Here is a 12,292-nt window from a genome sequence, read left to right on the forward strand (position 1 = left end):
AGGCTAGTACACCCAAAAATGAAAATTCTCTAATTATTTACTCAACCTCCTTTATATCACAGGTGTGTATGACTTTCTTTCTTCACCAGAACACATTTGAAGAAAATGTGAAAAATATTTTAGCTCAGTATGTCATTAAAATGCAAGTGAATGGAGATTTCCCTTTTGAAGCTCCAAAAATCAGACAGTCAGCAACGAATTTATAAACGAATAGCGCCTTTCCCATCCGCGAGGCGAAATGATACGACCCCAGCGGTTAAATTAATGTCTTCTAAAGCGATACGATCACTTGGTACCAAAAGATCAATATTTAAGTACTTTTTAACTATAAACCATTGCTTCTGTTCGGCTTCACGAGAGGGTGGAGTCCTAGCAGGCTCTTGTGTGATATATTCACATTGCCATGATACAGACTTAATCTTAAGTTCTCCACTCGGTTGAGACATCCAGGATAAGCACACAAATGCACCATTGTGAGTAAAGAAATCGATAAATACAGATCTAATCCAAAACCAACCAAGCTACTGTACAGCGTTCCTCATTCGTAAACAGTGCTTCTCTTCTGGCTGTGACTCATGTGCCTCAGTTCTCGTGTGTTTCAAATACCAATGTGATTACTTCACACGCATGCTGCTTCTGACCATAAGCATGAGCAAAAAAAAAAAAAAAGTACTTGTATGTTTATCTTTTTCACACCAAAGGTAATCGTGTTGCTTTGGAAGACATTCCTTTAACCGCTCGAGTATGCTTGCTGTTTTTTTTTTTTTTTTTTTTTTTTTTTGGGAGCTTCAAAAGTGAAATCTCCATTCACTTACATTTTAAGGACCTACTGAACTAAGATACTTTTCTTCAAATATGTTCTGGTGAAGAAAGTCATGCACACCTGGGATATCATGAGGGTGAGTGTATATAATGAAATAATTTATTTTTGGGTGAGCTATCCCTTTAAGATTAAGAACGTGTTGGCACCATCAAATAATTCGTAATGCCACTTAATTTCACGATGGACTAAATTTGGCTTAAAGTAGTCATATCTTATAAAAAACTGGGTTAATATAATTAAACGTATGTGCTGGAAACTAAGTGGACCAAAACTGTTTTTTTTTTAGTAGTTAAAAAGGAGCTCTTTAAAATGTTTAACTTGAAATTTTGTCAATGTTTTACAAAAGGAAAAATAACCATCCTGAGATGTATGCTTGCTTTTGTTTGAGGCTGCTTTGACTTTATTCATGATTCCTATTATTAACCTTACCAGGTAAAGCGGTGAAGGAGGCAGAGGCCAACCTGAGGCGGCAGCGTCGTCTTTTTCGCTCCCAGGTGATGAAGTACATAGTTCCTGGGGCACGGGTGGTACGAGGCATCGACTGGAAGTGGAGAGACCAGGATGGCAATCCTGCCGGAGAGGGCACTGTGACCGGAGAGGCCCACAATGGTGAGGACGAAGTCATTTTTGAGACTCTAGTGTGTGCATCCAACTGTTAGTAGCTTTTATAGCACAGAGCAATGTGTGTAATGCTTATGCAGTAGCAGTTTTCTGTACAACAGTGTTTACAGCATCAGTTCATCGGATTACTACATGAAAAGTACTTGCCAATCTACAATGGAGTTCAGTTGTACTTCAGTATTTAAGGGAAACAAATTGTGAACATCAAGTGCATTTGCATGTTTTGAGGAGCTTTCTGCAGCAAATTCATCACAACAGACAAGTGAGGGGGGGTGGAGTTGCCCATTACTGATGTTCGAACAATAAAACATTGTCACACTGGACTTTGTTTTCCCGGCATGCTTTAGAAAAGGACTGCTTTCAAACTAGCCCATCTTATTCAAGTATCTTCACACATGCTTTGTGTATAGTTAATGATAATAAGCTGTGATACAGATAATTGACAGGGCTGATCTGAAACCAGTTTTTCTTTGTGTTTACTTCCCTATATCGTGCTTTCCTCTTGCTTCTATCCTGCATGAACAAATTATTTAAAATCAGGGTTCCCACGGTCATGCAAAACCTGGAAAAATCTGTCCTAAAATATTGAACCGGGGTGTTTCATTGCACTGGATTAAAAACACACGGTGAAGAGTGATATATGTATCATGTTATTTAGAATACCTGACCCAGGGATCGACAATAAGGACTGCCTGATGGCCTGCACTTTCCACAGCGGGGCTCCAGACTGCGACTAAAAAATACATTATTGCGACAATTTAGAATCTAGTCGCCATTGGCGACAGTCTGGATTTGTGCTTTCATATGCGGTTTCGTCAGATATCATCTTGTGATTTATTGAATACATCTTTAGAGCACCAGTGTGTCTCGTGCCGCTTTTTACTGTTTCTGTTGATGATATGAGCTCACTGGCTGCACGCAACAACAAACCCAGCACGAGCCATGATGTCCGATTCGTAAACGAATTACTCTTTTGAACCGGGTCTTTGTAATGAATCACCCGACAAGAGCTCATTTGAACTCAGGAGCTCAGGTTAGCAGTTTGAATTCAAGTCACTTTCTCAGCGAATCAGCTGTCAGTGAGTTCACAACTGTGAGTGCAGACATTTAAAAATAGCAGTCCTATGAGTATTTCGGTGTTTTTCATGTTGATCATTAAAAGTCATGTTATGTACCAAAAAACTAATTCTGGTTATTGATTGGAGTAGCAAAATAAACTTCTATCTAGTCACAATAAAGAGACTTTATTTTATATATATATATATATATATAATTACACTCACCTAAAGGATTATTAGGAACACCTGTTCAATTTCTCATTAATGCAATTATCTAATCAACCAATCACATGGCAGTTGCTTCAATGCATTTAGGGGTGTGGTCCTGGTCAAGACAATCTCCTGAACTCCAAACTGAATGTCAGAATGGGAAAGAAAGGTGATTTAAGCAATTTTGAGCGTGGCATGGTTGTTGGTGCCAGACGGGCCGGTCTGAGTATTTCACAATCTGCTCAGTTACTGGGATTTTCAAGCACAACCATTTCTAGGGTTTACAAAGAATGGTGTGAAAAGGGAAAAACATCCAGTATGCGGCAGTCCTGTGGGCTGAAAATGCCTTGTTGATGCTAGAGGTCAGAGGAGAATGGGCCGACTGATTCAAGCTGATAGAAGAGCAACTTTGCCTGAAATAACCACTCGTTACAACCGAGGTGTGCAGCAAAGCATTTGTGAAGCCACAACACGCACAACCTTGAGGCGGATGGGCTACAACAGCAGAAGACCCCACCGGGTACCACTCATCTCCACTACAAATAGGAAAAAGAGGCTACAATTTGCAAGAGCTCACCAAAATTGGACTGTTGAAGACTGGAAAAACGTTGCCTGGTCTGATGAGTCTCGATTTCTGTTGAGACATTCAGATGGTAGAGTCAGAATTTGGCATAAACAGAATGAGAACATGGATCCATCATGCCTTGTTACCACTGTGCAGGCTGGTGATGGTGGTGTAATGGTGTGGGGGATGTTTTCTTGGCACACTTTAGGCCCCTTAGTGCCAATTGGGCATCGTTTAAATGCCACGGCCTACCTGAGCATTGTTTCTGACCATGTCCATCCCTTTATGGCCACCATGTACCCATCCTCTGATGGCTACTTCCAGCAGGATAATGTCACAAAGCTCGAATCATTTCAAATTGGTTTCTTGAACATGACAATGAGTTCACTGTACTAAAATGGCCCCCACAGTCACCAGATCTCAACCCAATAGAGCATCTTTGGGATGTGGTGGAACAGGAGCTTAGTGCCCTGGATGTGCATCCCACAAATCTCCATCAACTGCAAGATGCTATCCTATCAATATGGGCCAACATTTCTAAAGAATGCTTTCAGCACCTTGTTGAATCAATGCCACGTAGAATTAAGGCAGTTCTGAAGGCGAAAGGGGGTCAAACAAAGTATTAGTATGGTGTTCCTAATAATCCTTTAGGTGAGTGTGTGTGTGTATATATATATATATATATATATAATACATACACAAACAAACAAACACACTTGGGACCATTGAGGAACTCTTACACAACTATGCACAAGGTGCAAACATTCACTGATGCTCAAGAAGGCAGCACATTACTATATGCATATATAATATTATACAATAAATACCTGTTATGTACATTCTGAAGGGCAGTACTAAATAAAAAAATATATATCTTCTCTCCTTATATTTGTATAAATTCTGAAAGGGGTTCGAAAACTTATGAGACAAAAGGAGAATGCAAATGTATGCACTCAGCTATACAGTATATGTATTAAACACCCGATTAATGAGCTGTCGGCTGTCTTTGGCTTTCTATCTTGTTTTTGAACATCAATCTAAATCGAGCAATTCTTTGTGGCAACAAAAACAGCCATTTTGCTCCTAAATGTTTCAGTTTAGGTGTAATGATTTTTTAAGTCGAGCCCTGCACAGTTCACAATCACAGAGCACAAAATTCTCAATTGTTTCATTTGAACATGTTGAAAATTTATTAATTCTCACATTGGAACACATGAAATCAACAGTTAATTTCTATTAGACTGTAAATCCATCTCTGTCCCTGCATTTCTCTCTCATCTTTCCATGCAGCGTAGACACTGTTTAACGTTCCACACTCAAACGAGAGTAAAAAGAAGCACAGATTCTGTCATTTTGTGTTTGGAGATGAACCACGGAATAAAACATAATAAACTTTGTTAAACCCCGGTTATACATGTGGCTGGATATCTGAGGTGCTCCGTATCCAAAATGCAAGCCTATACATGTAAGTAATGTTTTTCGAAAGGCAAACATTAATTCGACATGCCAACGGCGTTTGATATGAATGGAAACAAAATCATTGCAGTTATTATTTATTTTCAGAGCTGTTCGGATGCAGGGTGAAGATGACTTTTTAAAACAGTCTACTTCATATCTTCCTCATAACACGGTTACATTTCTCATTTCTGTATTGTACAGATACTTTCTGTGCTCTGTGTATCAGTGAGTGTTGGTCTTGTTTGGGTTGTCTAATTTCAAGTTTATATCCACACTCTTAATTTACAGATTAAGCCTAATATCTTCCTACTGTAAATACTGTACACATCACAACTTTAGTAGCATGTCTCCTCTCTCAGGGATTCATACGTTTATAACATTCAGCCAATAATCAAATCTATAACTCGGTGACTAAATCTTTGATCCTACTTGAGAAAACTACAGAGTTTAAAAGCTGACAGCACAACTAAACGGTGATGGAAAACCCATCATTTGCTCCACAGAACTCTTCACTTAAAAGTAAATGGTTGGATGGCTGAGGTTAATATGATGAATTTATATCTGTAAAGCACTGATATATCCTTGCAAATTATAAATGTGATACAGTTTTGGAGGAAATTGTCTTAAAAAAAATATTTTTTCTTCGGACACATTTTTTTAAAGCCATGATGGTAAAACAGATATTTAGATTTTTTGTGTTGGGGCCATTGAAATTTTTTGAAGGGCAAGTAAATATCTAAACCATTGTTTCTACTGGCCCAGTCGGACCAATCCTTAGTGTTGAGCCCTGCCTGACCAATTACGGTCAACGATGTGCTGCTAATCCCAGCCCATTTTACAATTCACTCAATCTGTTCGTATGCATATGGATTAAATTTTAAGTTTAAATATATTCAGTTAAACATTTGTCAAACAATGTGGTTTTGTTTTTTTACAAATTTCGATTTTGATTTCGGTGCCATTTTTCAAAGGCTAAATGTTTGGTGCATGTTAATCACCTTTCAAGTCATGGAAATTCATTGGTTGAAAAGTGTGGGAACCCTGTAAAATGAATATCAAAAGCAATCTATTTTACACTGAAGTTCTATGATACATGTTATATTAGTTTTCTGCAACTGTCATTCCATACTTTTGTGTTTTCATGTTTGCTATTTTGAAGTGCAACCTATATCCCCCCCCCCAACCTAACAGGTAACATTTTCTATGTCCTACTCTCGTACTGAAACGTCGACTCTGCTATTGAATTCTTTGGGCAACCATGTTTCAGTGTGTAAAGCACCCTTTTTTAACCTGTTTCCATCAGTCAAGCATGTTGATGTCACAATTTGCAAGCTCCGAATGAACTCCATTGCAAGTGTATTTTACACTGACAAATTATTCTTCTGTTCTTTTTCTTAAGTGGCTTTGTAGCTTGGCATTTTGCTAAATTCTACTGCTTTTTTTTAATTTGTCATTTTCTGTGCTTCATGTTTCTACCTCACTGCTTCACCTGGACCAGATTGATGAGAGGATCGTTAGAAGTTTAATATGAAATATAGCGGTTTGGTTCTAAGTTAATGTAGTCTGCAAAGAGCAGAGACATAAAACTGAATTTGACTACATAAAATGGTCTGGTTTTATTACACTGTTTCTGGTCCAGTGTCGAGCAAAGCTGTTGTCTTTTGACTTGCTGCTGTCTCTCTCTCTGCTCTCTTGCTGGGTCTCACCCGTTCATATCCCCCCTCCCTCCCCCACTTTTCAGGCTGGATTGATGTCACCTGGGAAGCCGGTGGCTCAAACTCGTATCGTATGGGTGCAGAGGGGAAGTTTGACCTCAAGCTTGCGCCAGGGTACGACCCTGAGTCAGCGCCGTCACCCAAACCTGTTTCATCCACTGTTGCAGGCACACCGCAGTCCTGGAGCAGCCTGGTGAAAAATAACTGTCCAGACAAGGGTGGCTCGTCCTCCACAGCAGGGGCCAGTTCCTTCAGCCGCAAGGGCAGTAGCAGTTCGGTGTGTAGCGTGGCCAGCAGCAGTGATATCAGTCTCAGTTCCACCCGAGTGGACCGCAGGGTCGAGAGCCTGTTGGAGCAGGGAGTAGGCATCGTTGGAGGGCCCCTGGGGGCTGAGGGCCAAGAACCAATTGTTGTGCTTTCCTCAGCAGAAGGTGGCTCCGCCTCCAGTACCAGCACACTAACAGCGGACATGGGAAGTGAGGATCGTAAAACACCAGCACCTGATAGGCAGTCAGCTGAGTCAGCAGCCATCTCTATGGGAATTGTTAGCGTCAGCTCACCTGATGTCAGCTCCGTATCGGAGTCATCTAGTAAGGATGCTGTGTCCCAGAGGCCCTTGTGCTCTGCCACCAGTGCACGGCTGTCCGTCAGCTCTCTGTTGGCAGCTGGAGCACCCATGAGCTCCAGCGCCAGCGTGCCCAACTTGTCATCCCGTGAGGCCAGCCTGATGGAGTCATTCGTTCGCAGAGCTCCTAACATGTCTCGCACCAATGCCACCAACAACATGAACCTGAGCCGAAGCAGCAGTGATAACAACACTAACACGCTGGGACGCAACGTCATGAGCACTGCCAGTGAGTATCTGCAGCCTCCCGCTCCACTAAAAGACAATTCCTGTGTAGCTGCGTTTAGATAAAAGAAGGCTCGTTATGTTAGTTCTTGCAGCAAGTGCAAGCGCTCTGGAAAAATATTTTAAAATACCTAAGAACTGCACTTAGAATGTATGGACTCTAGATCAGCCATAGTATTCTTTCCTCTTTTGCCTTTCTTTGCAGTGCATTTCTGCGCAAATTCCTTTTTAAGGGGATAGTTCACCCAAATATGAAAATTCTGTAATTATTCAACAACGTGAGGATATGACTGACTTTCTTCCTTGGAACACAAAAAGAGAAAAGGCACAGTCACATTTACCTTTGTGAGGGGAAATTCTGTGTGCGATGAAGGCGTGTGTGGCTGTTGAGCATGTGTGAAACCAGCAACAACAAAACTGCCAAGCAGCCTCTTTTTAATGCTGCACGTTACAATGGGAAAGTGATGTTTAAAAAGTAACTCGCCAAATGTGAAGTCAGTGGAAGTCCATCATGCACAATTCACGATTGCATGGATTCCCATTCAGATGATTGTATTTCACCCATTAAATTTTGCTGTGACCTTGCCTTTAGGCACAAAGACAGCCTTGGTCACCTTTTACCTTCTTTGCATCTTTATTTACACACAATGAAACTGAAAAGAGGCTAACATTCTGCGTAACATTTCCTTTTGTGTTCCATAGAAAAAAGGAAGTCTTGTGGCTTTGAAACGACAACAGTGGATTGTCAGATTAAATGGTGCTAGAATTTTTTATTTTTATGTGTACGATCCCTTTAAAGTTGCGAGCTTCACTAGATGTTGCAGTACATCTTATTGTTTTTACTCCAAATTGCATATTGGCAGTCATTGGTTTATTCCATGGTTTATTCCATGATTACTGAATTGTCATGTTCTTGAATATTTATATAGTTTATATAGTTTTGTGGATATTTACGAAATTTAATTTTTGCCATGATTTTGCATATTGCAATTATTTTAAGCATGTTTAGTGTGTAGAGCAAGCTTTCAGTTTCCTGTTTCTTTTGTTCTTTTTGGAAACTAATCTCAGTTTTTGGTTTTGTTTTGTAGCTTCTCCACTCATGGGTGCGCAGAGCTTTCCTAACCTTACAACCACTGGTACCACCTCAACTGTTACAATGTCCACCTCCATAGTAACCAGCAGCAATAATGTAGCCACGGCAACAACAGGTTTGTCCGTCGGCCAGTTGCTCAGTAACACACTGACGACCAGCCTGACCTCAACATCTAGCGAGAGTGATACAGGTCAGGAGGCTGAGTTTTCCCTCTACGGTAGGCCATGTAACCTTTTATTCAATTACACACTTGATGCTACACACTGATAGTAAACACACTTCCATCCTTTTTTTGTAGTTTGTGCCATTGTCAGCACTAAATGTACTTTTATTTCAGTGAATTTTATTTTTATTCTTAATTTGATGTTGCTTTTTACCAAACTTCCTGCGTTCTATTCCCTGAATTCATTTGTGTATTTTTGCAATATAATGGCTCAATCTTTTCCCTTTTTTTCTTGTTTTTCTCTTAGACTTCCTGGACAGTTGTCGGGCCAACACACTGCTTGCGGAGTTAGATGATGAGGAAGACTTGCCAGAGCCGGACGACGATGATGATGAGAATGAGGATGACAATCAGGAAGAACAGGAGTATGAGGAAGTTCTGGTACGGTCCAGGGTCAACCTTGGTTACCACGTTCATATTCATAGGGTAAAACCTGTTGTAGTTTCAATAATAGTACAGTGCAGCTCCTTTTTATTTATTTTCTATTTATCTCTATGGTTAACTGAAGTTTTTTTGTATTGTATTTGTTTTTTTTTTAGTTTGGTCAACATTGGTGTATTCATTGGTTAGGAACTGAACTTGGTGTTCCTTTTTTTGTATTTACCAGCATGGTTCCTATGTGTAGCATGTCTTTATTTAGATTAAATGAATGTATTTTGTGTGCACATGCAGTTGAGTGGTATGTTTAAGACAATTTTACCACTTTGCTTTTTCAATGGCGGCCTTGCAGGAGGAAGAGGAGTATGAAACCAAAGGGGGTCGGCGTAGGACCTGGGACGACGACTTTGTGCTGAAGCGACAGTTTTCTGCTCTTGTACCTGCATTTGACCCCAGGCCAGGCCGGACCAACGTCCAGCAAACTACTGACCTGGAGATCCCTCCACCAGGTACACCTCCAGGTGTCTGCTCTCTTTTATTTACTCTAAAGATTGGATAAGTTCACATTACTCACTTAGCTGCTGGGTGAAATCACAATTGTTTCTAACTTATAGCATGTTTATGTTTCAGAATTTGTGTATTTAACATATTATTTTTAACCCTCCTAGGTACACCTTGCTCTGAGGTAAAGGAGGAGGTGGAGTGCACGCCTTCTCCCCGTCTGGCTCTCATCCTAAAAGTAGCAGGGCTGGGAACAACACGAGAAGTAGAACTACCTCTCACCAATTACAAGTCCACTATCTTCTATTATGTTCAAAAGCTTCTCCAGCTCTCATGCAATGGTGCTATTAAACCTGACAAGCTTAGACGCATCTGGGAGCCTACATATACGTAAGTTACATAAGGTTTATTTTTCCAAAACTTTTTCAGTGTGTAGGCTTTTTTTTCTGTTCCTAAAAAATTTCTTTTTAATAGGATAATGTACAGAGAATTGAAGGACTCTGACAAAGAAAGCGAGAGCGGAAAGATGGTAATGACTTGTTTTTACCCTCCCTCCTCTCCTCACACTCTCTTTACCTATCTTCCTTTCATTCGCTCTCTTCGGCTCATAAAAATCTTGGCTGTGATTTTTCTGTGGCTGTCCCCAATGTGTAAATACTCCTCCTCAGTAAACTGTCTGTCAATCATCATTAACCTTAAAGCAAGGAGACTTTGAAATGTCCCCAAGTGGTATCTTTTGTTAACTGCACGGGCCTCTTAGTGGTTAAACCTACTGTAATGCATGTGTATTGCGTGAGACTTTACAATCAGGAAAGACCAACATTTGGTTCTTCCTGTTGTAGGGTTGCTGGTCTGTAGAGCATGTGGAACAGTACCTTGGCACAGATGAATTACCAAAGAATGACTTGATAACCTACATGCAGAAGAATGCAGACTCCACTTTCCTGCGCCACTGGAAATTAACCGGCTCTAATAAAAGTATTAGGAAAAACAGAAATTGTTCGCAGCTCATAGCTGCATACAAGGTATAGAATGCTATCGGATGTGCATAATCTATCTATACGTACCATATTTATTTTTCCTTCTGTTTTTCAAGTGTGTTCTTCTTGCTTGACTGTCACTGGTTGTTGTTGTCCTTTTGTAAATGTGATTATCTATTGGGTGTAAATGTTATACCATGAAAGTTTTTAGCTGTCATTGTGGACTTTATCTGTTTGGTTTGATTATAAGTTTTTGTTGTCGTCTTCGTTCATAAAGGATTTGATTTATTTTTTAGAATGCAGTAATTGCGTTGTATAGGTCTGTTGTAATAGTGATATGAAGGGATGTGGAGAAAAGGTTGGGGTAGTGTGTGTAACAGCATGCACATGTCATTTACAGGACTTCTGTGAGCGTGGCTGCAGGTCATCGGGCTTGAGTTCAGGAACGCTGTCTGCCACACAGAGCTGCGATATCCTGAGTGCTGCACGGGAGCAGGCACAGGCAAAAGCGGGCTCGGGCCAGAGCGCCTGCAGCATGGAAGACGTACTGCAGCTCCTGCGCATCCTCTTCACAATTGGAGGAGAACCCTCATCTGGCCGCACACTGCAGGAAGGTAAGAGATCATGTTCCCAACCATATTCTTTAACATTAACCAGCCATTTTAGCTTAAACCAGATATTTTTTTTATTACTATGCATTTATGACTTTATTTCCCATGTATGTAGATGTGGAAGAGCTACAGTTCAATGCATCTCCTGAGGAATTCACCAGCAAAAAAATTACAACTAAAATCCATCAACAGATCGAGGTAACATTTGACAAGTTTTGTCTTTTTACATTTGAAAAGAAAGATTTTCCCATGCAAGGCTTCAGCTCAATGGTGGCTCGATTTATTAATTGCATGATTTGTGGATTGTTTTTTGTTTTTCCTTTCCTTTAGGAGCCTCTGGCCCTGGCTAGCGGGGCTCTTCCGGACTGGTGTGAGCAGTTAACCAGCAAGTGTCCTTTCCTCATCCCCTTTGAGACCCGGCAGCTTTACTTTACATGCACTGCATTTGGAGCCTCCAGGTCTGTCGCCACAGTATTCATATAATTAGGGGTGGGCGATATGAGCAAAATCTTATATCACGATATGAGTAATTTATGTCATGGTAACAATATATATTTCGTGATGGTGTTTTTTTTTTTCTTTATGGAAAACCATAAAAAATCGGTTAATATGATAAATAACCATATTGTAAAGCCTATTTTTGGAAAACCTTGTCAGTTAAACAAATGCTTTTTAAATGAAAACTTGACAAAACAGTCTTATATTAACCTTACCATATACTCAATTTCACATCCATGTTGTTGATTTATTATAAACTTTCCATTTAAAATGGGGGACACGTCTTTTGGCTTGCATAATATTCTTTGGCATGCTTCATTTTTATGTGTTAAAACAGATTGTTTGTATTACCGCAAGTGATTGTCACGTGACATGTTATGTGGTTGCAGATAATTTTTTTTTTCTAATCTGTGTCAGTTTTTGTGACCCTGATGTCGCATCTGTTTAATAATAAGCTCTGCTTAATTTTCGTAACTTTTCTTTTGATCACATCAACAAAAATGTATCAAATGACGGAGACGTACAGATGTACGGTGTAGTAAAGAGCACCTCAGCCTGTTAAAGAGATGATTCAGGTGTCTGGATCACTGTGATGCTCTCCCGGCAGTGTGTCAGTCAGATCATGGTGGACTTCTGCCTCCTTTGCTGTAATAAACCGCTCGGAACTGGTCTATAAAATCAGAATTGCAAAGAATCAGCCACGAGTTT

General features: G+C 40.2%; 1 protein-coding gene across 7 annotated transcripts in view; it reads left to right on the top strand.

The window, feature by feature from the left end:
- Positions 1-12,292, top strand: part of LOC127662166 (E3 ubiquitin-protein ligase HECTD1-like) — a 40,211-nt gene that overhangs the window by 19,166 nt on the left and 8,753 nt on the right. The window contains exons 24-34 of one of the 7 annotated variants that reach the window (XM_052153222.1): positions 1,256-1,432; positions 6,477-7,304; positions 8,389-8,610; positions 8,864-9,042; positions 9,347-9,515; positions 9,663-9,885; positions 9,970-10,024; positions 10,338-10,520; positions 10,876-11,089; positions 11,202-11,284; positions 11,417-11,544. In XM_052153222.1, the coding sequence (XP_052009182.1) occupies positions 1,256-1,432; positions 6,477-7,304; positions 8,389-8,610; positions 8,864-9,042; positions 9,347-9,515; positions 9,663-9,885; positions 9,970-10,024; positions 10,338-10,520; positions 10,876-11,089; positions 11,202-11,284; positions 11,417-11,544 (2,461 nt within the window). The remainder of the gene's footprint in view (positions 1-1,255; positions 1,433-6,476; positions 7,305-8,388; positions 8,611-8,863; positions 9,043-9,346; positions 9,516-9,662; positions 9,886-9,969; positions 10,025-10,337; positions 10,521-10,875; positions 11,090-11,201; positions 11,285-11,416; positions 11,545-12,292) is intronic. The other 6 variants (XM_052153223.1, XM_052153224.1, XM_052153226.1 and 3 more) reach the window with 6 other exon arrangements.

The sequence above is a fragment of the Xyrauchen texanus genome, chromosome 22 (assembly GCF_025860055.1).
Source record: "Xyrauchen texanus isolate HMW12.3.18 chromosome 22, RBS_HiC_50CHRs, whole genome shotgun sequence".
Taxonomy (NCBI): domain Eukaryota; kingdom Metazoa; phylum Chordata; class Actinopteri; order Cypriniformes; family Catostomidae; genus Xyrauchen; species Xyrauchen texanus.